The 26,482-nt window shown below is 42.5% G+C and overlaps 4 protein-coding genes and 1 long non-coding RNA gene across 11 annotated transcripts; 3 read left to right on the forward strand and 2 right to left on the reverse strand.

The window, feature by feature from the left end:
- The first annotated feature begins 1,041 nt into the window (after positions 1-1,041).
- On the forward strand, positions 1,042-7,548 carry LOC148333492 (sodium- and chloride-dependent GABA transporter 2-like). 5 transcript variants are annotated; one of them, XM_088299998.1, is made up of 14 exons: positions 1,042-1,234; positions 1,295-1,429; positions 2,267-2,407; positions 2,857-2,932; positions 3,004-3,136; positions 3,229-3,363; positions 3,440-3,543; positions 4,109-4,233; positions 4,488-4,600; positions 5,260-5,397; positions 5,935-6,049; positions 6,221-6,321; positions 6,785-6,955; positions 7,097-7,548. In XM_088299998.1, the coding sequence occupies exons 1-14, from the start codon at positions 1,075-1,077 to the stop codon at positions 7,193-7,195; spliced, it is 1,746 nt and encodes a 581-aa protein (XP_088156124.1). In that variant the 5' UTR covers positions 1,042-1,074; the 3' UTR covers positions 7,196-7,548. The 5 variants fall into 5 exon arrangements, with proteins under 5 accessions (XP_088156124.1, XP_088156125.1, XP_088156126.1 ...); XM_088299999.1 differs by having other exon boundaries at positions 5,935-6,037; XM_088300003.1 differs by having other exon boundaries at positions 1,136-1,234; positions 1,279-1,429.
- A 311-nt stretch (positions 7,549-7,859) lies between these two features.
- LOC148333493 (sodium- and chloride-dependent GABA transporter 2-like) lies at positions 7,860-13,899 on the forward strand. Its single transcript, XM_088300008.1, has 13 exons — positions 7,860-8,019; positions 8,091-8,225; positions 9,363-9,576; positions 9,660-9,792; positions 9,868-10,002; positions 10,077-10,180; positions 10,729-10,853; positions 11,005-11,117; positions 11,185-11,322; positions 11,568-11,670; positions 12,225-12,325; positions 12,708-12,878; positions 13,023-13,899. Exons 1-13 carry the CDS (start codon positions 7,860-7,862, stop codon positions 13,125-13,127), a joined length of 1,737 nt encoding a protein of 578 aa, XP_088156134.1. The 3' UTR covers positions 13,128-13,899.
- LOC148333494 (uncharacterized) lies at positions 12,012-21,302 on the reverse strand. Its single transcript, XR_015844204.1, has 3 exons — positions 21,098-21,302; positions 14,921-15,044; positions 12,012-12,906 (listed from the first exon to the last, which is right to left on the reverse strand). It is a non-coding gene; the product is annotated as an uncharacterized LOC148333494 (long non-coding RNA).
- On the forward strand, positions 14,059-20,260 carry LOC148333495 (sodium- and chloride-dependent GABA transporter 2-like). 2 transcript variants are annotated; one of them, XM_088300004.1, is made up of 14 exons: positions 14,059-14,285; positions 14,348-14,482; positions 15,653-15,793; positions 16,231-16,309; positions 16,402-16,534; positions 16,614-16,748; positions 16,822-16,925; positions 17,281-17,405; positions 17,821-17,933; positions 18,002-18,139; positions 18,440-18,542; positions 18,877-18,977; positions 19,823-19,993; positions 20,113-20,260. In XM_088300004.1, exons 1-14 carry the CDS (start codon positions 14,123-14,125, stop codon positions 20,203-20,205), a joined length of 1,734 nt encoding a protein of 577 aa, XP_088156130.1. In that variant the 5' UTR covers positions 14,059-14,122; the 3' UTR covers positions 20,206-20,260. The 2 variants fall into 2 exon arrangements, with proteins under 2 accessions (XP_088156130.1, XP_088156131.1); XM_088300005.1 differs by lacking the exons at positions 14,059-14,285; positions 14,348-14,482 and adding an exon at positions 15,253-15,405.
- A 186-nt stretch (positions 21,303-21,488) lies between the features above and the next one.
- ccnp (cyclin P) lies at positions 21,489-26,063 on the reverse strand. 2 transcript variants are annotated; one of them, XM_088300006.1, is made up of 9 exons: positions 25,856-26,063; positions 25,415-25,540; positions 24,387-24,483; positions 24,121-24,290; positions 23,847-23,966; positions 23,231-23,386; positions 23,010-23,168; positions 22,278-22,456; positions 21,489-22,209 (listed from the first exon to the last, which is right to left on the reverse strand). In XM_088300006.1, exons 1-9 carry the CDS (start codon positions 25,904-25,906, stop codon positions 22,041-22,043), a joined length of 1,227 nt encoding a protein of 408 aa, XP_088156132.1. In that variant the 5' UTR covers positions 25,907-26,063; the 3' UTR covers positions 21,489-22,040. The 2 variants fall into 2 exon arrangements, with proteins under 2 accessions (XP_088156132.1, XP_088156133.1); XM_088300007.1 differs by having other exon boundaries at positions 23,847-23,945; positions 25,856-26,059.
- Positions 26,064-26,482: the final 419 nt, after the last annotated feature.

Raw genomic sequence — 26,482 nt, forward strand, 5'->3', positions numbered from 1 at the left:
AATACAGCTTCACTTGACTCCTCCCTCCAACCCTCGGTCATGTAGCCGACCAACAATTCACACTCGCATTCACACCCATGGACAATTTAGTCTGCAGTCACGGTTTGACATTGAGCCTGTTTTCGGTGGGGGCCTTGTCTTGGCCACCTTGACCCAAGTAAGCATGGGCCGATATTAGATTCTGGCGGTATGACACCTGTGGGCAAAATGTTCGGTTAAACCACAGTGTTAAAATGACGTCAACGCAATAAAAATAATATAAATAAATAAAACTCATTTACAGTGTCTCATCACGTGTGAGGTATTTTTCAAAGTTCCGTGTGCTCTCAAGTTGTCCTTGGGGCTGACTCGTCCCCACTATTTGTACTTCGGTAATAAACGTCAAAGTGGTGGCTCATTTACCCAACTCTGCAAACAGCCAAGTGACAGCCCGCATTAGTGGTTATGGAAACCAGCACTTTTTAAAGCCACAGTAAACCGTCAAACTGGTTATCGCACCATGAATAAAGCCAAATTTGTTCTGGCCATTCCAGAATCGGCGCTGGCACTGATTTGAAACCATGCTTAATGAAATTCATTATTACAGCATATAAGTTGGCCTACCTGTGGATGAAATAGTCAAGCGTGATGTTTTTGTGGCCAGAACGCACATGAGTATTGAGTCATTGGGCGCTCAAGACGGTGTCTTAAAACACTATCCATTCTCCACTCCCCATTATATCGTGGTTTAAAATACTGTTTAACGAAATTAATAATTATATAATACAGGCCTTAGACTTGTGGATGAAATACTGAAACTTGTAGACCCAAATGCTCGCGGGTACGTTACGCGTGACCGTGGGGTTCAAAATAGCAAAGACAATTGTTCAGTTTCAGTGAATTTTGAATGTAATATCCAAAGAAATACAAACATGACTTGCACGTGCTGGAGATCATTGACACTTCTGTTCAGAACTCATTAACTGCTTGTCAGGTTGCTCATTAATTGACATTGAATTAAAAGTACAACCAGACAGTCGGTGTGGTACGAGTGGCTGAAAAGGGAAGGTAGGATTCACGTCAAGCATTTTTGCAATGTGGAGCAAAAAACGTGCCTCAAACCCCGGCCAACATGCACTTATGGCGAGAGGACACTGGGGAAGCAAGGTGGAGTACCTTCTGGCTGTGGCCGGGAACATTGTGGGCCTGGGCAACGTGTGGAGGTTTCCGTACTTGTGCTACAAAAATGGAGGCGGTAAGCAAATGTAGCACTTCCATAAGTTGTGCATATTACAAAAGTATGTGTAACATTCAGGTGCATTCCTGGTGCCGTATGTGGTGTTCGCGGTGACGTGCGGTGTTCCGTTGTTCCTTTTGGAGTCCGCCGTGGGCCAGCATACCCAAGAGGGGGGGGTCACTTGCTGGAGGAAAATAAGCCCACTGGCTGAAGGTGTGTCATATACAAACTTGCCATTCTGAAACACAAAGCCTGAACGACCCACCTGTACATTTTTCCAATGTAAAATGTTTCATTGAGAACCAAACACCGGTCTTTGTGCATGCTTTTGATATTTCTCTCTTCCAACACACCTGATTCAAACGACCAAGATCATTATCAGGCTACTGCAGATCTTGCTGATGAGCTGATCATTTAAATCAGGTGTGTTGGAGGACCGGAGTTTGACACCTGTGACTTAGAGGAATGTGCAATGAGAGTGAATCATTAGTCACCAACGGAACCCCAAACATAAACTCAAACGCCTTGCCATGGTTGTTAGAATAAGGCAATCGGATCACGAGCTCTTCTAGAATTCAACAAATAAGGAATTTAATATAAATATACTTTCACAGCTGAGTGATGCGAGGTCCAAAAGGGAGATCATAGTGTCGTCTGTTATGATACAGTTCTGATACATCAGAATCCAATATTGGTATTGTTACATTGTGTTTTCTGTTCCTAAATATCTTTAGTGCATCAATATCAAAATCAGTTGTGACATATAAAATCATTATACAAAACAGTATCCATCGATGAGAGTCAAATGCTAATATTGTGCTACATCATATTACCGTGTTATGATACTGTATCAAAAAAACAGCATCAACTATTGACATTAAATTGCGATATCACGATATGCATCAGACAGTTCTCTGTTATTATATAGTCTCGACACGTTAACGTCGCAAATTGATATTGTACGTATGCAGCTGGCCTTTGCTCCAGGTCAAATGTCTCCTTACGAAGACCTAAAAAATTCTTGAACCTGAAATGTGTGATGCATGTCAGGTATCGGCTATGGAGGGCAGCTGATCCAGATGTACAGTTGCATGACATACATTATTATTCTGGCCTGGGCTCTTTTCTACTTGGCGTTCTCCTTCACCTCTCCGCTGTCCTGGAGCACCTGCGACAACTACTGGAACACAGGTGAGGTTCAGCACACTAAATAGGCGGGTTTATTTTATTTGACCTTTTCATGGGACGACGCGGAAGAAATGAGATATTACTTCGATGCAGTCATTGTAGAGCTTGTATAACAGTGTAACTTTACTGTCCCCACAACACGCAGTCATTACTGGCTCAACTGTTTGCAACAAAAGAGTGCACACCCCTCGGTTGAAAATAGAATATATGCTATTTGTACAGTATGAATGTAACACATTCATTTTATTTTACTGGTACTGCTTAATAAATTCAGGATCAATGGACGCTCAGCTCCCAGCAGACTTCCGACAATTACACCCCAGACTGGTCGCTAATCAGTCATAGGGCACATAAATTGAGACAAATAACGGTTAACATTTACTCTGTCAATGAGTAAGATATATATACTGTACTTTTGTGTCCCTTAGTCTGACTAATTTTCCTTCTTTCAGCTGATTGTGTCATTGTCACAACAAGGAACCTTACCAACCACACCATTGGAACCTCGGCAGTGATGGAATTCTGGGAGTAAGGAAGATATTCCACTACTAGAGCATCTTCTACACTAAATAAAATGTTTTTTTCCCCCACCTGTCCAGACGTCGAGTGTTGAATATCTCAAGGGGCATTGAGGAGATTGGCAGCATCAGGTGGGAGGTGCTCCTGTGCCTCATGACTATGTGGGTCATTTGTTATTTCTGCATCTGGAAAGGGGTCAAATCAACCGGAAAGGTGAAGTCCATCCAAATGCGCCAACGAATAGAAACTAGAAAGCTCATGTCACAGAAATGTTCTGACAGTCTTGTGACTGCTCTCTCATTTAGGTGGTGTATTTCACTGCTACATTCCCTTACCTGATGCTCCTCATTCTTTTGATCCGAGGACTTACCCTTCCTGGAGCCAGACAAGGAGTCGAGTTCTACCTTCGGCCTGAGCCGTCGCGACTCACAGACCCTCAAGTAGGATTGCGTTACGTACACTCTCATGGATTGGAGGGCAAACGTATTCAATGGCAGTTGGTATCTTTTTAAACAGGTGTGGATGGATGCCGGCTCACAGATCTTCTTTTCGTACAGCATCGGTGGGGGCACCATGATTGTACTGAGTAGCTATAACCACCGCACCAACAATTTCTACAAGTAAGTGTCACAATGAAGTCAGAAAACACAATATACACGTTCAACGGTCGCAACATTAAGTAAACCTGCAAAAGCCAATGGGATCAAATTGTGGAAATTGGAAAATTCTGTCTTTTAAAGACAATGATATGGTACTTAGTTTTTTTGCAAGTATTAATTTAACAATATGTAAATTACTTTGGTTTGTCGTGGTGTAGAACGGCGCCGTGTCATGTTGAGAACTGTTCTAAATATTTTGGCAATTTTATTCTGTTTCATGAGAGGATATGTTAGCATCAGAAAGACCTCTAAGCAACCTGTACAAATCAGTTCTACACCGCTGCAATCTACAACGAATAAATTAACAAACAAATAAAAACTAACAAAAAAGAAATCATGCTTGACCACACATTTAATATGCTAAATACAAATTTATTACATCAGGGTCATTTATTAAAAGGGGAGTTTTAGTAAAAAAAATAAAAAATAATAAATAAATAAACGGTGCACATTCTACTTGTTTAAGTTTATTTAGCTGCAAACACTGTTTGATTGTTGCTCAGAGTAAATGTTTTGTGTGTTGTAGGGACAGCTTGTGGCTGTGTTTGCTGAACAGTTGTACCAGTGTGGTTGCTGGCTTTGCTGTTTTCTCTGTCTTGGGATTCATGGCGCACAAACAAGACGTTCCTATTGCAGAGGTGGCTGAGTCAGGTAAACTTGAAATCTTCTCAACTGTTTCTACTTTGTTTTCAGAAAACAACCATATGTTATTTTTACTGATTAAAAATTTTTTGTTTTTGGTTTGTGAATAGGGAGGCTGGAACTGATGAATTGCATTCATTTCAATAGGGATTTGACTGTTTTGAGTTACAATCATTGTCAAGCAATATATTAAACTCATATCTCAAGGCATCGCTGTAACGTGAGTGCTACATGTTGGAGGTACATGTGGATGTTGTTTCCAGGCCCTGGCTTGGCGTTTATTGCGTACCCTCAGGCGGTGGCCATGATGCCACTGCCTCAATTGTGGTCCATTTGCTTCTTCGTCATGATCATCCTCCTGGGACTCGACACACAGGTTGGACCCATGAGAAATTATACAATGTCACTTCATTTGGCTTCTCCCCGTGCCTGCGTGGTTTTTTTTCCGGATACTCTGGTTTCCTCCCACATTCGAAAAACATGCGTGGAAGATTGATTGGACACTCTAAATTGGTCCTGTGTGAGTGTGAGAGACGTCTTTGGATGTGCTATCATACTTTATTCTAGTATGGCAAAAAAAACAACAACACGTTTTTATGTAATTGACGCACCCTACCTCAAGAAAAAGTGTAGAACAGCGTCTAAATGACACAAGATGCCGGTAAAGCACTACTTTTGACTACTACTCACTTCAATTTAGTTCCTTGGCACCAAAATGCCATAAGATGGCGCCAAATTAATACTTTGCATTGGCCAAAGAAAAATAAATAAAAAGCCCTGAATAGTTTCATTTTTCAGTAAAAAAAAAAGAGGATCGGTTGCTTATAAAATTTGACAGTCAGTGATTTTGCAAATGTTGAACTGCAAATATGCGGAGGTTCACTGTATATTATGACCTATTTGTTTTTTTGGTGTATGCTGAGATTTTTCTCATGTATAAAATATGCCTTGCCTCAATAAATGTTTGTAAACACTGTTTCCGTCTTCAGGTTCCTTTTTGGATGGAAGTGACCTTTGGCTTGGTTCTCTTTGCAGTTTATCGGCATGCAGGTGTTGATGACGTCATTCACCGACATATTTCCCTTAGTGATGCGTCGGCCAGGCAGGAGGGAAGGTTTCCTCTTGCTCTTCTGCCTTACGTGTTTCTTGTTGCAGCTCCTCATGTTGACAGAGGTCAGAATATTGACTCACTCACGATGTCTGTGACGCTTAGACCATATTCATTTTGATAACTTATCACCACACTTATTGCCTCCCATGTACAGTCGCAAAAAGAGAGTTGACTCCACACATTTTGATACGTAAATATTTTATTATAGCTTTTCAGGCGAAGACACTGCTGACAAAACGACAACTTTCTAAAATGTGAATTAGTCAGAGTGCATCTTGTACAACAGTCTAAATTAATTGACTACACCACAAGCAACACGAGTCCACCCCTAAATAAACATTTTCAAATGGTAGGCACTTCGCAGTGTCACGTGACACATTCGTTTCCCCAGGTCTCAGCTCTAAATGGGAAGCAAGTATGTTGAATTTTGTGTTATTGCTTTCACACTCACATACTAGTCACTGGCAAAGAACTCTCTGAGGACCTGGAATAAAATGTTGGTCTACATCAGAGGTTGTCAAACTTTTTTCAGTGATGTGGCAATTATAATGTTTAAAACTTTGACGAGTACAAATAATTGTCCTTGATGTCGCCCTTAGGGAGGGATGTACATCTTCCAGATTTTTGAATACTACGCATGCAATGGAGCCTGCCTCCTCTTTCTCTGTGTGTTTCAAAGCTTGACAGTGGGGTGGATATTTGGTAGGTTGATGAGTGAGTCATTTATTTATTTCGCATCATTATGCGGACATTTATACGTACCGGCAAAATAAGGATTACCGATAATGGTTGTACTTTTTATCATTGTTAATTGCTTGACAAATATGACAGTAGTTCCAATTTGGGCTCATTATTATGTGCTGTTGTACATTCTTCTCCATGAAGGAGCAGAGCGGATGTACGTCATCATAGCAGAGATGACAGGCAAGCTTCCCAACCCTTTCTTCAAAATCTGCTGGCTCTACTTGACCCCCTTGGTCTCGTTGGTGAGTGGAATGTTCAGCTTTTAGCAGTACGCTCATCATACATTCATTAGGTGCAACTGCACCATCGAATGAATGAATAGTTGTCAAGAGTCATTTCATTTTTAAAGTGAACAAATTGGCCATGTTATTCATAGATGAAGGTAAAACAAATTAAAATGTGTGTGTGTGAAATTATTTAAAGAGATTTTGATTCATGTCATCTTTTTATCGCATTATTTATGATGAATTAACAAATTATTGAATGAGCCGATTTTTGATCTGAGATGAGCTCAGGTTTTGGAGTCTACTTAGAGCAGGGGTGTCCAAGTCTGGTACTCTAGAGCACGTATCCAGCCTGTTTTAGATGTCTCCTTCCTCCAACACACCTGATTAGTTGCAGGGCCACAAAATAAAATTGTGCGTTAGGCTCCATGGCCCAAAAAAAAAGAAAAAAAACCTCATTTATTTAATTTCTTTTTTTCAGGGCTCATTTGTATATTCTCTAGTTGAGTACCAGCCACTGAAATTCAACCGCTGGTACGTGTACCCCACCTGGGCGTACGTGTTGGGTTGGATGATGGCTCTCTCGTCCATCCTTCTGGTACCAGGCTGTGCGCTTTACAAGCTCAGCACAGCCACCGGAACGCTTAGTCAGGTGGGGGCGAGTCCACCACTGAAATGCAGCGTGAAACAAAGAATATGTTTTCTATGAATCAAAAAGCGAATCATTTCCTGTCTTGTATATAACATTTTAGCATATTTCAGTAAAACGATCTTCTTTTTATCCATTTGTTAGCGTCTCCACGGTCTGTGCTGGCCCAAGCCGCTTGACTGCTCACTGGCCCTAAAGAGAGACACGACACTGCAACACATCGCTGAGGAGGATCTTGAATGATTCTGACTCATGAACATGTTGACCGTGTAAGTGATGATCTGCAGGTAGATTTTGAGGTTAGCTACACGAGGAACTCCTGTTTACCGTGGTTTCATCACATACCCTGCAGTGTGTGATTACGGTAATTGCCATGCAGCTGTGTTCGCCACGTTCGCCTGGGATGCCAAGCAGAGAGAGGTCACTTTGAGCAGAGAAGCAGAATGCAGTTTGGTTTGTTTACTTCTCATCATTTCACGACCATATGAGGAAGGGTTGCACCCTTGGTCGGCGATGCGACGTGTGTGATATTTGAAACAATAATCCCTCTAATTCTCTCCATCTTTTGGGATTTAAATAAAAAGATGAAGCCATAACGTACATATTGTGACGATAATTTAAACTTCCGAGTGTGTGAATGTGTTTGTGTTTTTTTTTAATCCGGCTCACAGATTTTCTCGTGCATCCACTGTTTCATTGAAGCCATTCAGAATAAAGTGCTCTCATTAACTTTCTGGTTTTAAGATATGGAACCGTGACTTTCTGTATACGTTCTAGAGATAAGTTAAATTCTGCCTCAGGAACTGATTAACTACTCAGGTAGTTGCTTATCACGTGAGTTTTCCGTCCAAGTAAAACTGGCCCGTGGCTACAAGGACGGTTTGAGTCACGTTGAGTTCTAAGGGGAATGTGGTGGAAAAAACGCGGGGTAAACCCGAGCCAAGATGCACTTGAGGAGAGAGGACACTGGGGCAACAAGGTGGAGTTTCTTCTGGCTGTTGCCGGGAACGTTGTGGGCTTGGGGAATGTGTGGAGGTTTCCGTACTTGTGCTACAAAAACGGAGGCGGTAAGCGATTGTACTGATCGGTACGTCTTCCAAAAAGTTGTCCATTTCACAAAAGTTTGTGGCATATTCAGGTGCATTCCTGGTGCCATATATGGTGTTTGTGATCACGTGCGGTGTACCGCTCTTCCTTTTGGAGACCGCTGTGGGTCAGCACACCCAGGAGGGGGGCATTACCTGCTGGAGAAAGCTGTGTCCACTTGCTGAAGGTGAGTAATATTCGATTTCGTAGAAGCCCGATGTTCTCACACACAAAGCATTGAAGGAGCTGGTTCTTAACAAAAATGACCTACTTGTATATTTTTTCTCGTTCAGTGTTTCATTGCGGTCTCAACACTTAGAGGGGGTGTGGGATGTGAGTGATACATTACCAAATGACTGAAACCTAAACATGAATGTTATGTTTATATAGGTGTGAGGAAAACATTAACCGGACCGCATACAACCCTTTGCCACAAAAATGGTTAGTTTCAAAACATACTTAGTAGTGGTGATGGGGAAATGACGCTTCAAATCTGCTTTATGAAGCAGATGTAGTATTTCTGGTCTCCAGAAGATGGTACTCTCTGTTCAACATTAGGCTGAAAGCGCACTGATTTTTTTAAAACCTTTATTTAAACCAACAGTGCCGTCTACTGGACTCCAAAATACAACAAATGGTTCATAAAGCGAATTTGAAGCAACCTTCCCCAGTCTTCCTTCTCAACCTGAATTACTGTGGCTAATTTGGGAATCAGGTTTGACTGCCATCTTAGCTTTGAAAAACATCAATCATACTTGCAAAACGTCTATCTTTCACCTCGGCAATATCGCCCAACTCCGGGCCATCTCTGTCTTGTCCTGTTTGTCTTCTCCAGGTTGGACTACTGTAACGCGCTTCTCATCGAGATCGCTGGCAAGAGCCTACAAAGGATACATCAAACAATGATATCAGGCCGTCATAAAATTCTCTGTTCCGCACATCATTGCCACTGCTTGACTAATGAGCTGCTGATTGGTTGGAGAGAGAGGTCATGAGAAGTATGAAATGTTGAGTGAGACGTGGCCCAGTAAGACGACCAGATAAGCGTCACTATGAAGAAGCGGTCATCATTGTGGCTGGGGCTCGACTCAAACCAGAGAAAAATTTCATCTCAGAGCGCACACTCAAAAATGACGGCTTTCTCGCTTCTGTTCACTCTCCCTCATGTAGAGAGACAGATGTTGTATGAGGTGGACACCCCTAATATATGGTGTTTAGATGTAACATTGATGCTTGATTATTTATATTCATGCATGCTACTGTTCCAAGACACATTTCTCTGCACTGAAATGAATGAAAATCTTCAAATGTGTGACGCGTACAGGTATCGGCTATGGGGGTCAGCTGATCCTGCTGTACAGCTGCATAACCTACACGATTATTCTGGCATGGACTCTGTTCTACCTGGTGTTCTCCTTCAACTCCCCGCTGCCTTGGAGTACCTGCGACAACTACTGGAACACAGTGGATTGTTTTGATGTAACAAGGAACCACACCAACCTCACCAAAGGGACCTCAGCAGCAACGGAATTCTGGGAGTAAGGCAAATAATACACTAAAATATTTTTTTTGCATTCTACATGACATGAAATAGGTAATTGTGGTTTCTAACTCCATCCAGACGTCGAGTATTGAATATCTCAGGGGGCATTGAGGAGATTGGCAGCATTAGGTGGGAGCTGCTTTTGTGCCTCCTGGCAATGTGGGTCATTTGTTACTTCTGCATCTGGAAAGGGGTCAAATCAACCGGAAAGGTGAAGTCCATCAAACTCTAAATAAAAAAAACAAATTTAAATGCCCCAACAGTCTTGTGACCCTGTCCTGTCCAGGTGGTGTATTTCACCGCCACTTTCCCTTACGTGATGCTCCTCATCCTTTTGATCCGAGGACTTACTCTTCCGGGAGCCAGACAAGGAGTGGAGTTCTACCTTCTGCCCGAGCCGTCGCGACTCACAGACCCTCAAGTAGGACTGTGTTACATACTCTGATGGATTGGAGGGCAAACACACTCAATGGCAGTGCGTGTCTTTTAAAACAGGTGTGGCTGGACGCCGGCTCGCAGATCTTCTTTTCATACAGCGTCGGTGTCGGCACCCTAACTGTACTGGGCAGCTACAACACCAAGAACAACAATTGTTACAGGTAAGTCCAACAACAACAAAAACATACAAAACACAACAATGGACGCACTCACCAGTCAGAACATTAGGTACACTTGGACTGTCAAGAGATTCATTGCAAGGGTTGAATGACCAAATTTTGCCCGTACAAAGATAATAATATGCATTTGAAAGGTATTAACTGAACATTACAGCGAGTACTGAATGTTCCTGTGGTTGTACTTTGCTGTTGAATTATGCAAATAGGATATGATGCCATTTACTGACAGTGTATGCATTAAATGTAGTTGTTTTGTAGTCGCTTGATGCCAATTATCAAACTCTCAAACAAGGATAAAATAGAAACTGCAACCCAAAACAGGACCAAATAAATATGAAAGAGTCTTATCATCTAAATTTCTGTAATTCTTATTTAGCTCCTTGATTCTTGAATGTTGAAAAACGGTCCCTTTGGACAAATGTATTGAGAGCTTTACTCAGCATGCCACAAACCCGAGCAGAAGAGCAGAGCGACAACATTGCTATAGTTTGAACCCGAGTTCAGCAGAAAATGACGTTTGTGTGTTGCAGGGACTGCTTGTGGCTGTGTTTGCTGAACAGTTGTACCAGTGTGGTGGCTGGCTTTGCTGTCTTCTCAGTACTGGGATTTATGGCTCATGAGCAAGGTGTTCCTATCGCGGAAGTGGCTGAGTCAGGTAAAACTGAAATCCTCTTTTGTCTCAATCTATTAACCAAGGAACCAAGATTCAAACCCTGATAAGATGCCAAACATGAGTCCACCTGGACTTTTAACCACTTCAAATAATTAAAAACGCACCAAACTGGTGCATGTCAATATGCTTGCAGGTCCAGGCTTGGCATTTATCGCGTATCCTCAGGCGGTGGCCATGATGCCGCTGCCTCAAGCGTGGTCCATCTGCTTCTTTGTAATGCTCCTCCTCCTTGGCCTGGACACACAGGTTCGACATCCATCTTGGCGTTCCTTTCTTTTTGAACGTGGCTTCACGGCTCTGCTCTCTTTTGCAGTTTGTCACCATGGAGGTGGTGATGACGTCCGTTGCGGACATGTTTCCGACAGTGATGCGTCGGATGGGGAGGCGAGAATGCTTCCTGCTGCTCTTCAGCCTTACGTGTTTCTTCTTGGAGTTTGTCATGATCACTGAGGTCAGAATGTTGGCTTGCGTCACCATGAAAAGTGTCAAACAAAAACATTTCGAGGACCATTTAAAGCATCTTGGTAGCTTATCAGCATGGAATGTGTTTTGAGTGAAACAAATTGGACACTCACGTTGGACACTTTATTAGGCACACCTGTACAATACCAAGAGACACAGTGTAGCCAATAGAATCCATTTTACAAGTGTACTTAATATTTTTGCTAATGAGTACAAATAACATGTCGCCCCCAGGGAGGGATGTACATCTTCCAGATTTTCGACTACTACGCTTGCAACGGAGCCTGCGTCCTTTTTCTCTGTCTGTTTGAAAGCTTGGCAGTTGGTTGGAAGTTTGGTAGGTTGACGTCTTTATTTTATTTTTGAACTTGTCAGTAGATATGGACGAATTGGCTTAACAATGTTATTGTAGTTAGCGACATCTACCGAAATATTTGAAACTGAAATTGAAAAAAACATTTTCATTAATGAAATAAAATAAAACAAGAGTGCTTTGAAATGAAAACAATTTACGTTTATAAAACTTAGAATAGAATAGAATAGAAATCCCTTTATTGTCATTGTACTCAAGTGTGCAACGAGATTAGAGGGTATATATTAGAGTATAATAATTGTACAGCGAAAATGTCCATTTTTGTCAATTCAATTTATACTCAAGCTTTTGATGTTGATTAATGAAATCTAAAAAGGAAGGAAGTCCTATTAAAATTTTTTTTTTTTAAAATGACAAAGACACTCTAAAAAGTCATTAAAATTAACAGAATTTAAAAACAAAAGTCAAAACTAAATTAAAATAACTACAATGAGAAAACCTTTCCAACACTGGTAAGTATGTTTATTTTTTATCGTTTTATTAAGTGCTGTTGTACATATTTGCACTTCTCCTGAAAGGAGCAGAGCGGCTGTGCGGCGTCATAGCAGACATGACAGGCGACGTTGCCGACGTCTTCTTCAAAGTCTGCTGGCTCTACTTGACCCCGTTGGTTTCCCTGGTGAGTCACACGTCTGTTTTTAAGCTTTTAGGCAAAACGCGCTCATCAGACACTTTGTTACGTGCACGTCATCGAATGAGACCTCATCTCAAAATTTGCATCAAAATTTCTTGATTTATCTTACATTTTATTAAGATAATGTACAGTATTTCAAAGGCAATAAATGAGTTCTCGCTTATGTTTGTCCTGATGGACCAAAAACGAAACAATGGGAGCATTAAAAGTTACCTTGGTGTCAAAAATAAGTGCCAAGTGGTCGGAACGGAAGCAGTTTGGGAGTGGAGTTTTTTTTTTCTGTTGGACTGGGATGTTGACCGGAATGAAAATCCACTCCCATGTCACTCTCGAATAATCTTATATTCCGAGTCATTTTTTGTTCCAGGGTGCGTTTCTATATTCTGTAGTTGAGTACCAGCCACTGACATTCAACCACTGGTACGTATACCCCACTTGGGCCTACGTGTTGGGCTGGATGATGGCCTTGTCCTCCATCCTGCTAGTGCCGGGCGTGGCGCTCTACAAGCTGAGCACCGTCACTGGAACCCTCAGTCAGGTGAGCTGAGTTCACCGCTGTCCATGCACTGTGAAAGAAGGAACGCTTTTATATATATAACTAAAAAAAAATCCAATATCTTCAATTATTATTATAGGATTGTGTCATCATTCTGTAACAATGTTGTTTGTATCCATCTGTTAGCGTCTCCATCGCCTGTGTTGGCCCGAGCCACCTCACTGCTCGCTGACACTAAAGAAAGACACAGTGCTGCACCGCATCACTGAGGAGGATCTAGATTGTTTCTGACACAGACTAAATGATGAACTGGTCCTGAACTCCCCAAAAGAAGCAGTCACGTACATGAATTCATCGAGGCCTGGTTCACAATTTCTGTATTTTGCTTCATGAGGTTAAGGTGGGGGCCGCTCTGGGGTTCTTTCTCATCAAACTCGTAAGGCACAGTCATGGTTCCATCAACGCATTTCCTCACTAAGGCCGCCAGCATGCTGGAACACCCTAATTTGGTCGCCAACCAATTGCATGGCACAAATAGACAAATAACCATTCACACTCACAGTCACACCATCACATATAGCATATTAAATCACAAAACAAAATACTTAGATCCAGAACAAACCCACAATACAATCAGAACCAAGTCCAAGTAGAAAGCAAATTTTTTTTGGGAGGGAAATTTCTGGATAATGTCTTATTCTTTGCCACTGCTTAGCTTGTAGCTCGTGCACTGAATTGTAGGGGTGTAAGGATTTGCTGTGTACCTCTGCCAATGTTGTTTAAGATGCTAAGACCCTCACATACATGTTTTTGAAATGTGCCAGGAAGCCAAAGTACCAGTGAAAACCTACACCAGCAACAGGAGAACATGAAAACTCCACAAGGAGGATCTTAGAGCCAAGATTTCAGCGTAGAAACGCTTGACTGTGCTAACCTCTGTGCCACCATGCTGCCCAGTCTTGGTAAAAGGAAGAAATACAACTTTGGAGAAACTAAGAGAAACTGATTAACTGAACTAATTTACTCCCTCAAATACTTCTTTTTGAAGCTCTGTCTCAATTATTTTTTTTCCCACATTTTTTATGGATTTAAATAAAGAAATGAAGCCATGACTTTCTTGTTCTGCAGATGATCTATATTTCCCCTCGTAACTGATTAACTGCTCAGCCGGTTGCTCATTACGTGACTTTATATGAAAATTTGATTTACAAACCAAGCTGGACACGCAGCACACCGAATGTGTGGGGCTGAAAAGGAAGGTTGGGTTGACATTGAGCCTTTAAAGAATGTGGTGCAAAAATTGTGCCGTAAAAAAAGCAGGCCAAAATGCACTTGAGGAGAGAGGACACTGGGGCAGCAAAGTGGAATATCTTCTGGCTGTTGCCGGGAACATTGTGGGCCTGGGCAATGTTTGGAGGTTTCCGTACTTGTGCTACAAAAATGGCGGCGGTAAGCAAATTTTTCCTTCCAAAACTTGTCCAAATCACAAAAGAGCATGTACAAACACTCAGGTGCATTCCTGTTGCCGTATGCGGTGTTTGCGGTGATGTGCGGTGTACCGATCTGCCTTTTGGAGACGACCATGGGCCAGCACACCCAAGAGGGGGCTATCAGCTGCTGGAGGAAAATGTGCCCACTGGTTGAAGGTGCGCAACACTCTGTTCTGTATAAAATGAGCATCGAATAAGATTATTGCGTATTGTGTCTTACAATGCTATACGAAGATGTCTGCACACTCTCACGCTGATACACATTTGCAAGAAGAAATGTCTCACCCTTTTGGAATTACAGGTACCTGGGTTTCTGGATGAGTTAAAAATTAAATGTAATCTGGTCTGCAGCCTTCTGCTTAATCTGACTCAATGCGAACATAAATGCAAACGCCTTGGCCAGTTACATTTCAAAGACGTAATTAGAATCTGAAGTCCACCAAACTCAAATCTATATAAAGATTGGAATTTTGGGTTGAAGTTGCCAGTCTTGAGTTTGCTATCTGAACAAGCATTGCACGATGCGAAACGTGCCTCACACGTAAGTAGTCTCAGAATAACTGTACCTACTATCTGGATCGAGAATTAACTCACATTCATCCGGAAAGGGTCACAAAAGTACCTCGGAACGCCATTTTATTCATCAGTCCAAGAAAGCACAGCACTGTTGCCACTCGCAGTCGTGAGCAACATTAATCCCTGCAGGTAAGAGTGTCCCCTAAAGATTGACAGAAATCACAGCATTATGCAAACATCTCTGTTGACAAATTTACAATAAGTAATACATTAAACAAGAATTGAGACGCAATTGCTGCCTCCAAAAATCTTTCTACAGGTTTGAAATGATCAACAGAGTGCCTGGGTGTTCCAAAATATTGTGTGGACAGATGAAACCAAGGTTTAGTTATTTGGTAGGAACGTGTAACCTTACGTAACCTCTTTTAGAGTTAAAAGCAAAGTCGCATCAAAACTTTGGTGTCGGGAGATTCATGTTTTAGGACTGCTTTGTTGCCTGAACAAATTGCGTTGAATTGAATCAGCAATGGCACGATTCCCAAGTTTATCAAGACATTTTGGAGGTGAATTTACGACCGTCCGTCTGCCAATTGAAGCTTAAAATAAGTTGAGTGATGCAACAGGAGAATGATCCAAAGGTCAGAAGAAAGAATTAGATTCTTCATTGTTCCACAATGGCTTCAACAGTAAAAGAAAAAAAAACAAAACAACAACAACGACCTGACTTCAACTCCATTAAGATGCAGTGACATGACCACATCAAATCTAACCTCAAACATATGTTAGAGTGATGAAAAAATTGTGTGCCAGGTATCGGCTACGGGGGTCAGCTGATCCTGCTGTACAGCTGCATGACCTACATCATTATTTTGTCCTGGGCTCTCTTCTACCTGCTGTTCTCCTTCAATTCTACGCTGCCTTGGAGTACGTGCAACAACTACTGGAACACAGGTGAGGTCAGCATTAGTTTTCGGACAAGGAAGCCTCTGTTTGCATTTCTATAAATGCTGCATTATAACTTTGACATGGGACACCATTGAGAAAATAATACTTTGCTACAATGTACAGTAGAAGTACATTTAGCGTTTTGTCAAAATAACTCCATACAGTTAAAGTGTCACGTATTTTAATGTCTTACAACCTGAAGTAAAAATGTCAAATTTTTGGCCCAATTAGCCATTTTTACTGTCATGTGACTCATTAGTGTTTCTCACATGGCTTCTTTGTAATATATTTGGTGCCTGTGTGTGTGTTATTAGGGTTAATTCAGGAAATTAATCCCCCCAAAATTTAACGCAGTTAAATATTTTAACTCAGTTGACTCTGTTTTATTTGCAAAGCCAAATTGCTGTATTTATGTATATCTATACCCTTGTCACTTTTCTCAGTGGATTGTAACGATGTTACGACAATGAGGAATCACACCAACCACACACTAGGAACCTCAGCAGCAATAGAATTCTGGGAGTAAGGGAGATCGGTAAAATAAAATAGCATCTTTGAAACATTTAGAGTGACATCAACTTCATTTTTTTTTTTTTTTTTTTTACCCTCTCCAGAAAACGAGTATTAAAAATCTCAGAGGGCATTGAGGAGATTGGCAGCATCAGGTGGGAGCTGCTCCTGTGCCTCCTGACTATGTGGGTCATTTGTTACTTTTGCATCTGGAAAGGGGTTAAATCAACCGGAAAGGTGAAGTCCATCAACTACTAGAAAAATAACACATTTTATTTAACGGCTGTAGCAGTCTTGTGATCCTCCTCTCATCCAGGTGGTGTACTTCACTGCCACTTTCCCTTACGTGATGCTCCTCATCCTTTTGATCCGAGGACTTACTCTTCCGGGAGCCAGGCAAGGAGTCGAGTTCTACCTTCTGCCCGATTTGTCGCGGCTCACGGACCCTCAAGTAGGACTGCGTTACATACTCCATGCATCTTGACGGAGGGCAAACTCACTCAGTCACAGTCGTTTTTAAACAGGTTTGGATGGCGGCTGCCTCGCAGATCTTGTTCTCGTATAGCATTGGTGTGGGCACCCTGACTGTACTGAGCAGCTACAACATCCAAAAAAACAATTGCTACAAGTAAGTGTCACATTAAAACTAGAAAACACAACTTTCGGTACACTTTCACTAGCCAATGAAATCCTATTCAGGGGTTGTTTCCAAAACTATTCAGGTATTACAGAGCCTTATAAGTAGCAGGCTGGGGCTTAACATGGCAGAGTTACTAAACTGGCCGGATCTCTCGCTCAACTCCTGCAGCATTTTGGATACGTAGCTTGATACAAATGAAGCTCTTCTTGTCCAACACGCGAGTTCATGGAGTCTTCCGTCCCTCGCTGTCGTCTTTTTCTGGGAAGAAGAGGAGACCTGCTTGAAGCCACCATACAGAGCTACAGCTTCTCAATAGTTTGCTCAGAAGATTTGTGTGTTGCAGGGACTGCTTTTGGCTGTGCTCGTTGAACAGTTGCACCAGCGTGGTCGCTGGCTTTGCTGTCTTTTCCGTTCTGGGATTCATGGCTCATGAACAAGGCATTCCGATTGCTGATGTGGCTGAGTCAGGTACACTGAAGCGCCACATCATTCGCAGTTCAGTATGTGTGAATATGCCATGCTCACAGATCTATACGCTTGTTATTTACTGAAAAAACGTCACCTATTTGTTGTTTTGGTTCTCATTTTTCCATTGGTGGATATTCCGGGAAGGTTTAAGCAAAGCTACAGAAGACGAAGGTTATACGTCAGCGTGAGCCTGTGGGATGTGCCGGTGACTGGCTATTGTCGGTCACACCTTTTGTTTCTGATAGGCTGTTCTTCCTCAGGGGTGGTAGTTTCTTCAAAATGTTTTTTATTTGATATTTTCCCAGTCATAACGGCCCTCGGAGAGAAACCATAACCGTGATATGGACCACGAAGAAAATGAGTTTAACACCGATTACAAGTTGATGGTTATGGTGCACGTGGATGTTGGTTACAGGTCCAGGCTTGGCGTTCATCGCATACCCGATGGCAGTAGCCATGATGCCGCTGCCTCAAGTGTGGTCCATCTGCTTCTTCGTCATGATCATCCTCCTGGGCCTGGACACACAGGTTAGATGTTTGTCTTCACGTTCCTTTTTGCGTGAACGTGACCTGGTGACTTTGCTCTCTCTTCACAGTTTGTTTCCATGGAGGTGGTGATGACATCCATCACTGACCTATTTCCAGCGGTATTACGTCGTGCGGGAAGACGGGAACGTTTCCTGCTGCTCTTCTGCCTCACGTGTTTCTTCTCTCAACTCGTCATGATCACCGAGGTGAGATTATTGGCTCGCATTCGGAATGAATCTCTCCGTGCCCTGCCAGTGTCATGAGTCAAATAAAAAAATAGATATGTTCCACATTTCAGGCAAAGTATAGAAATTTTCATTTAGGTGTGTACTTACATTTGTTGCGTGCAGTTAAGGCATTAATTGCTGTGTGTTGAGTTATTTTAACCTATTATACAAATTGTACACAGACTGCAAGTACTTTACACTGGAAAAAAGTATCATTTCTTTCGTACGTAATATTGTGTCTTTGTGTTTAAATAATATATTTCCTGATGTCGTCCTTAGGGAGGGATGTACATCTTCCAGATTTTTGACTACTACGCTTGCAATGGAGCCTGCATCCTCTTTCTTTGTGTCTTTGAGAGTTTGGCACTGGGCTGGATATTTAGTAGGTTGATGGGTCAAATTTTTGTTTTTTTTTCATTTCTGGCATATTGGCAAAAAGGAATATACATATCTGCAAAGCTTTCATGTTGAGCAGAGTCTATGTGGTTTGTTGAGAACAGATTTTTTTTTTTTTAACCTTGTTATAAAAAGTAAACTATGACTATAGCGACTCCCTTGAGGGTCAAAGTGAATCACTACCAAAAACAAATCAAGTGAACACAGACAATCACAAACCATTTTTTTTCTAGGCCTGACTGTGCTCTTTACTAATGGCTTGACGAATATTACTCTATTATGGGCTAATTATTATGTATTGTTGTACATACTTCTTGAAGGAGCAGAGCGACTGTGCGGCATCATATCAGACATGACAGGCCAGCAGCCCAGCATGTTCTTCAAAATCTGCTGGCTTTACCTGACTCCCCTGCTCTCTCTGGTGAGTGGGAGTGAGTTAAGCTTTTGGCTGCTCTCGTTTCATACCTGCACCATCGAATGCATGTTTTTTTTCTGTTTGTTTTTGCCTCAAAGATAACATTCAATTTCTAAAAGTGGGAAATTGGCCAGGTCGGGGACTCTTCGGCCACCCACACATCCAGGGGAAGATTTTTATCATGTGGTGCAGATGATTCATTATTTCTGCCTTATTTCCACATGGTCGTGATACTCTGAGGCTACACCTCAACACATTCAGAATGAACACCTGAACAAGTGTTGACTAGTGATGGGTCCAGCGACACTGAGGCGTCGATGCGCGAGCCGAGCTTCCAGGGCAAACCCCGTGTCGGTGCGCGTACCGCTTTAAGAAAGTCACGTGACCACCGTGTCGACACAGCGGACGCGCGCCAAACTGTGTTCATAAGGAAGCGCATCTGTCAACAGGATGGACGCTCAAAACAAGCATCGAGTTATTGGCGCGTTATTTTGCGTTAAATATCCGCAAGATAGAAGATGTCACTGTTGATGCGCACTCAGAGGTGCAGCGCTATATGTCAGCAGGACACGTTGCACGTACGGAAGACTCGCTCTTATACTGGAAGTCCATGGAGGCAACGTTCCCTCACCTATTTATATTAGCCACACAGGCGTTGTGCACACCGTTGTGCCTAAAAAAAAAAGAAATAGACTGAATGACAAAACGCTGGAGAAACTATTCATAGAAACTATTCAGCCAACCCTGTAAAACATGTGACAGCACACCCAGGAAATACTAAGAGGCCAACACCAATTGTCACATTGTGCTTGGATGACCCACACAAGGAAACATTTCATTTTTTTGTCCAGGGCACATTTACATATTCTCTAGTTGAGTACAAGCCACTGGTATTCAACCGCTGGTACGTGTACCCCACGTGGGCCTACGTGATGGGATGGATGATGGCCCTGTCGTCCATCTTGCTGGTGCCAGGCTGGGCACTATACCAGCTGAGCACCGTCACAGGAACCCTCAGTCAGGTGGGCCGAGTGCTCCAGTGAAAGAACGATTCAAAGAAAGCATCCTTAACTGTTTGGTTGAATGCCTGTATATGATTTGCGCATGTTTCAGTACAACCATATTTGTATTTATTTGTTAGCGCCTCCACCGCCTGTGCTGGTCCGACCCACCTGACTGCGCTCAAAAGAGACACACAGAGCTGCATCACATGATTAAGGAGGATCTTTATTGATTCTGACACTCTGGAAAAAAAAAAGATTAAGTGATTCTGAACTCATCAACACTAGAAGCAGTTAAGTAAAGGAAAGTATTATTTACAGTAAATAAACCTGACAGTATCCCACTTTATTGTTTCAAGATTTCTAATTCTTGCAAAATCAATTTCACTAAAATGGTTGCCTGTGTCAGATACGAAAAGAATGCGATTGTTTTTTTGCTTGCTTGGTTAACATAACCAAGACAATTGTCAAACAAAAAAATGACAACGGTTGTTTTACCTTATATTTATTAAAAAGTCATAAAAACAACGCAATGTTGGCAGTGGACAAATAATTGAAAGCATATGTGTGTGTGGAGAAAAAGAAAATTCAAAGGACGTTCACAGTGTTGGCTAAAAAAAGACGGCCATTTCGGATCATGAAACCATCAGTTTGAAACGTTTGAAGCTTGAGCAAAAAAGAAAAAAAAAGTTGCGCGTCGGTGATATTTTGAGGCTCTGTGTGCGTCCGCGCTACCTAGTCGTGTTCACAACTTACCTCCAAATGATAACCAGTTATTCCCAACAGTAACAGACGATTCTAACCACCGGCTCGCTTATACGACGCCAAGTTACGTTGTGTTTCTCACCCAGAGCCATGCTGGAAGCATCTGTCGGTGTTTAAGTAAAGAAACACACTAATTGTACCTTCTCTAAAGGCAGTCCGGATTGGACAAGTGGAACGAGTTGTATTATGTCCGACGGACAAAGTGACCTGAACGCAGCTGCAGCACACAAGGTCTATTTCATAATAAAACGAAGTTACCAAAAATAAATACAATAAAAGAAACACCGTGTTATGCCAAAAGATGTTTTAATTTTACAAGCATTACATAATGAAGTCAGGTTGGCAATATACCACACTTACCCTCACGGTAATGCGTCAATGGGACCTCGAACGCCTTTGTTTTGAAATCCCGATAGGCACAGTGTCGTAAACTTGACGCGACCACAAACAGTTAAATGTAACATTTAATCTAACAAACGTGCTATTCGCTTGGGCTCCGCATGTCACACAAGGTTGGCTACCAGCAATCGGTTGCTGGCCAGCTTGGCGTTGGAATGAATGTTAAGTGTTTTGCAAGTGTTTGCGACGTAACCCGAATTGAACCCACAGCCTCGCGTCACGCTCCGCAGCCAGCCTACATTTACTGGAAAAAACAATCAGAGCTCGACTCACCCAACACAGTCGGAAGTGTTCCCCTTTAAATACATACCGACTGATGCGGGTGATATACGAGTACGCTCGGTTACGGCGACACGTTTTTCCCCAAATATGCTGCAATTCTGCATTGGCGTAAATAAGTGATAAACCTGCTTTGCAAATTTGGGTAACATCCCCACCGTGGCGCATTACGCATTTCCTAAAGCTGGTGCATACATGCTGCACAGAGCGCCAACGTAAACAAGCCCGGTGTCGACGGCTGAAAGTTCATTTCAGGACAGCTGCTGCCCCACACAACATTGCACAATAGCTCTTGAGCATTCTGTGAGAATATTCGTGACTTCTGTTTGGGTACATTTAGTTTGTAATCAACTCCAAGTAGTTTGCAGCAGACTTTATTTTTACATTAAAAGTTAAACAATTTCTCAAACACCCCACATTCTTGCCACACACACACACACACACACACACACACACAAAGAGACATGAATACAATTCAAATATTTTCAAAATTAGCTGCAATATTAGATCATAAAAAGGGTGAAAATATTGGGCTAGTAACAATGTTTTCCATTATAGTAGTCACCCTTCTTCCTCCCCAGGGAAGAGGAGTGTCATCACTGTAGAGCTTTAGGACAAGTGCAAGTCAAGTGCACACACCCAGCAGAGCAGAGGCTTTGTTAAGACCAGGGTGTCTGCTGACATGCATGGTTTCCGGGGAGGAGAATTTGATAAAAGTAGCACAGGTCTCTCGGGTGTGCGCTCTGGCTGCAGCACCGGCCAGAATTTGCATTATTCTCAGTAGGACAGTCTCACTACAAACAAAGCAGACTGGTTAAAAATGACAAATGTGAAGAATGTGGAAAAACAAAGAGCGGCATACCTGCTGGCGTGGATGCCAGAGGCTAGACACCAGGCGGCCTCACCCTCCGGGGTCAGGGGCTCCTGCAGGACTTGACGGGCCAAGCAAAGGGCCGCCCCCGCCAACTGCATGGGCAGAAACGCCACACACTGACCCTCCAGGAGAGACAACTCCAGCAGGTAGCGAGCCATCCACACCATCTGGTGGCACAGATCAAAATGACAACATCACTTTGATGACGTATTGCATAACAGCCTACTGTAGCACAGGGGTGGCCAAGCAATCAGAGGGTAAGCGCCACCATTTTTTACTGTTACTGCAAAGAGCCACACCATACACATGGGTATGCATAAACTGCCCCCGTCCCATCCCCTCACTCTCTTTTCCATGTTTGAACAAACTCCTCTTCATTGTTTGCCTTTTTATCCCATGTAACGTTCCAAGCACGTTGATGCGAGTGCTTCATACATTTTGGGAACAACCGTTTACTTTTCTGCCTGACTTTCCAAAGTGAGCAATTTACACTCCAATCCCCTTCAGGAAATTCCTGTTTGATGTTTCCATGGAGTTAACAAAAAGTGCCACTGAAGATTTTAAGCCTTGAAATGCTCTAATGATTTTTGTTCCGCATTTCCTTCCCTTCCATTTTGGTAGAACAACATTACCCCCCAAAATCATTTTCCGTCAAAGTAGGTGCTACTGGAAACCTTGTGATTTGACCTTGGAAACATTAATAGAAAACAAATTAGTCACCTGAGCACTGGAGCGGGCAATGGAGGCGAGCAGCAATAAGAAATGCAAAGGCGGACAGTAGGACAAGTTAAACTTAAGACCAGTGAGGACTTTTCTCTCCATGCGCAGCAGCTGATGCTTGGTGTAGGCATGGTCCATGAGGTAGCACAGTCCAGACACCTGACCAAGAGGAGGGAGGTGGTCACATTTAAATAAACTTGATTTCAGCTGCGTTAACGTACCGCAGGGAGGAGACACTCCTCTTTCTTAGCTGCCAGGAAGAGGCAGACAATGCCGAGGAGCTGCAAGTTGGCTGTGGTCACTTTGACCTGACGGAGGGAGCGATTGAGGAGGTGAATGGCCAGGTAGAGCGTCTCTTCCTGGAATTGCATCATCTCCTGATTGGAAATATGCATATACAACTCACATTTCAGCATCATTTGTTGGAGTAGAGCATGCACAATATTAGGTCAACTTTTGGAACGCTTGATCATTAAACACAGCGGAAATGACAAGGGTGGCATTTTCATGGAGTAAACTACAAAAGGATCTTATATTGTCAACAATATAGATGGATGCAAAAAAAAAAAAAAAAATAGAATCGAGGAAAAGTCCATTTATTTCAATAACGTCTTTCAAGACGCGTATTAGTTCACCACTCACAAAATTAAATATTTTAAGCTTTTCCTTCAATTTTTATGATAAAGAAAGAAAAATATAGAGTAATAAGATATCCCAATATGAAAACCGTTAAAATGACTGCTCTCCTGGTCCTCGTGTTAAGTAATTGTTGAAGTTATGAGGTTAAAAACAAGAGTGCGTTTCGGCATTCTCGCATTGGCGGCCACAAAGACTCACATGGACTTGAACGAGCCAGTCGACTAGGACAGCTCGAGTGGTGTCGGTGAAGTGTCGCGGCAGCTCAGTATTGGGTAAAGACTGCCAACTTTGACTTCTCTGCACACAAGAATGTAAAGCCTTCATTGAAAGAACAAAAAAATGGTTTCAATTTACAAAGAAATACTTTCTACCCATTTCTGAAAATGTGCATTTGAACTAGATGTTCTTGCTTTCCACTCTTGATTTACAGAAGGTAAGCAGAGCTGCATTGTGTGTCTAAGCTCGGCCTCACCATCATGTCCAAGAACATTTCCCAGGCGAACGTGCGGTCCCATACGAGGTCCATCTTCTCAAGTGCAATCTCCACTTCATGACGTAGAAGGCTGGGCACCAGCGCTTGGAGGATGGGAAAGCCCTGCAAGCTGCGAGGGTAAAGACGCAACGGCTCCTCCAGAAATCCATCTGCCACATGCGGATCGAAAGGAGCACGCACAGAGAAACGTACAAGCAAATGAGCACTGCATTCAACAAGTGACTGCTTCCATTTGATCTCAACACCTTTGGCAGGAATGATGCCGCTAGATGAGAATGTCCAAACTTTGTCGTTAAACCCTATAAAGATGCTGTTGTTCATTTTGGCCGGTAAGATCATGTCCTGCAAATAGAAAAATGTGTTTTTCAATTAGATAAGAATAGTCTTCTATCAAAAGGATATGGGTTGCCTTCAACAGAGGAAGTGCACAATTCACATAGAAAAAGAGACAGACAGAGATACAATTCCAAAGGAGAACAAATTGCTGGGTAAAAATATGCACCAAAACATGGTCAGCGTGTGTTAAACATTGGCATTCCTCACAAGAACTCAGTTAAGCCCGCACCTTCCTTTTTTTAAAATATACATTTCAAAAGAACAGAAATTGAAGTGAACCCAAACACTAACCAGCCCGTCATTTATCATTTTACATTCGTGGTTATGGTTAACATCGATTTACAATTCAGTACACGCAAGTTAATGTTACAAATGAGATGCACTACTTAAAAATCCATGCCCACCTGCTGCTCGCTGGCAGCCGCCGTATGCCTCTTGAGAGTTGACACAACTTTAGCTTAGCTAATTGTCCGAAATTATAACCAGTGGGTGGATTATCTACACATTCTTGCTCTGACAAGTGGAAAATCGATCGGAAAGGTATTTTAGATTTTGTGGAGATCACATGAGCTCACGTTTGATGTTGATAAATCCAAACTATTGTGCAGAACGCTTTTATACGTTCACAGGTTGAATTGGTGGCAATTGGTCGCCGTTTTAGACAACAGAACTGACAATGCAAACAATATTACCTCGCGTGCCTCCCTGCTGTGACGCAGATGCTGAAACTAGGAAAAATAAATTGACTCGCCCAAAAGGGGGCTTGCCAATTTGTTGTAAAGCTGATCACAAAAAAAAAAAAACTTAAATCACTACAGAGTCTATCAGTGAGTGAGCTTTGGTACTGATGTCATTTTTACGTGCAAAACATCCCTTTAAGAAACATCAAAGACCACTTTAAATTCTGTACTGTATAGTGGGAAGGCAGCACAAGTACCCATTTGGGTTCTGGCTCCCTCTTTACAGGCACCAATCTGGACTCTGACACCTCCACTGGCTGCCAGGAATTGGTGGGCCCAAAGACAGTCGGCAAAGTTCTTGTAACGGCTCGCCTGTCGTCTGCCTGCAGGGTCAAACAAAGGAGATGTATTAATTTATTTACTGAAACCAAATCAATTAGTACAATCTGTACTTCTGGTACAGTAAGATCGCTGTCAAAAAGGCAAATGTACTCAGTGCTGAGCCAACTAAGTGTTGTCTTGGTGGCCGACATAGTTTAAAAACGTTTTTATAAATCCTCGAGTGCAAGCTGCGTGTGTCCATGAAAACATGAATGAACAAACAAACAAGAATGCTAACAACAATTTCAAACACAGACTCAGACAAGTTACTTGAAATAAGCAACCGCATAAAACAACAGGTGACTGCCCACGCCGACCTTGTGCAAGTCCAGCAGAGGCTTGGAGTCGTAGAACCCGATCTTGGCCATGTTCACAGCCGGAGACGGAGTTCTCTGCCGGGCCACTGCAGCTACTTACGCACAGGAGTCAACGGAAGCCTGCAACACGAAGAGCAGCCATGGCGCGCTTCCGCTAGCGCCAATTATAAAGAAAGGCATCTCAGGTGGGCAAGCCAGGAATGATTGACGTGCTGACGTCATAGGCCATGAGCCAGAAAACAACTTTTCTGAAATTCCTTCCGACCCATCAAGACGTCCTAGTGCGCATGCGCGCAACCCCGATTGCGATTTCGTGGGACGTTTTGAGCTTTTTGCCTGTCGTTTGTTCGGTCAAAAATGTGTGGAGTACTATGGAGTAAGATCGCTGTCAAAAAGGCAAATGCGTAATTAAACGATCCGTATCAGCAAATGTAAGATTCTCATCCGTAATTATTTCCCTGTGAGAACGAATCAGAGTTCTGAGGGTTTGATTTCTTTTTTTTTTTTTGTGAGTACGAATCAAAATTGTGAGGGTGAAATGTTTTGTGAATACACCTCACGTTTCTACGACAACGAACCTTCACGACGCACGAATTGCCAGCCGAGGTTACGAATCTCGGTGTGCGA

The sequence above is a fragment of the Idiotropiscis lumnitzeri genome, chromosome 7, assembly GCF_059441095.1.
Source record: "Idiotropiscis lumnitzeri isolate Australia: NSW breed Sydney's pygmy pipehorse chromosome 7, RoL_Ilum_1.0, whole genome shotgun sequence".
In the NCBI taxonomy this organism is placed as follows: domain Eukaryota; kingdom Metazoa; phylum Chordata; class Actinopteri; order Syngnathiformes; family Syngnathidae; genus Idiotropiscis; species Idiotropiscis lumnitzeri.

Excerpts from the sequence above, each read along its gene's own strand:
- LOC148333492 (XM_088299998.1), top strand. The coding sequence starts at position 1,075 with ATGTGGAGCAAAAAACGTGCCTCAAACCCCGGCCAACATGCACTTATG. Across the intron at positions 2,408-2,856 it reads CGACAACTACTGGAACACAG|CTGATTGTGTCATTGTCACA; the intron begins GTGAGGTTCAGC and ends TCCTTCTTTCAG. Across the intron at positions 3,364-3,439 it reads CGCGACTCACAGACCCTCAA|GTGTGGATGGATGCCGGCTC; the intron begins GTAGGATTGCGT and ends CTTTTTAAACAG.
- LOC148333493 (XM_088300008.1), top strand. The coding sequence starts at position 7,860 with ATGTGGTGGAAAAAACGCGGGGTAAACCCGAGCCAAGATGCACTTGAG. Across the intron at positions 8,226-9,362 it reads GCTGTGTCCACTTGCTGAAG|GTATCGGCTATGGGGGTCAG; the intron begins GTGAGTAATATT and ends TGACGCGTACAG. Across the intron at positions 11,118-11,184 it reads TCCTTGGCCTGGACACACAG|TTTGTCACCATGGAGGTGGT; the intron begins GTTCGACATCCA and ends TCTCTTTTGCAG.
- LOC148333495 (XM_088300004.1), top strand. The coding sequence starts at position 14,123 with ATGTGGTGCAAAAATTGTGCCGTAAAAAAAGCAGGCCAAAATGCACTT. Across the intron at positions 14,483-15,652 it reads AATGTGCCCACTGGTTGAAG|GTATCGGCTACGGGGGTCAG; the intron begins GTGCGCAACACT and ends ATTGTGTGCCAG. Across the intron at positions 16,749-16,821 it reads CGCGGCTCACGGACCCTCAA|GTTTGGATGGCGGCTGCCTC; the intron begins GTAGGACTGCGT and ends GTTTTTAAACAG.
- ccnp (XM_088300006.1), bottom strand. The coding sequence starts at position 25,906 with ATGGCCAAGATCGGGTTCTACGACTCCAAGCCTCTGCTGGACTTGCAC. Across the intron at positions 23,169-23,230 it reads AGGAGTGTCTCCTCCCTGCG|GTGTCTGGACTGTGCTACCT; the intron begins GTACGTTAACGC and ends CCTCTTGGTCAG. Across the intron at positions 22,210-22,277 it reads TCTGGCATCCACGCCAGCAG|TGAGACTGTCCTACTGAGAA; the intron begins GTATGCCGCTCT and ends CTTTGTTTGTAG.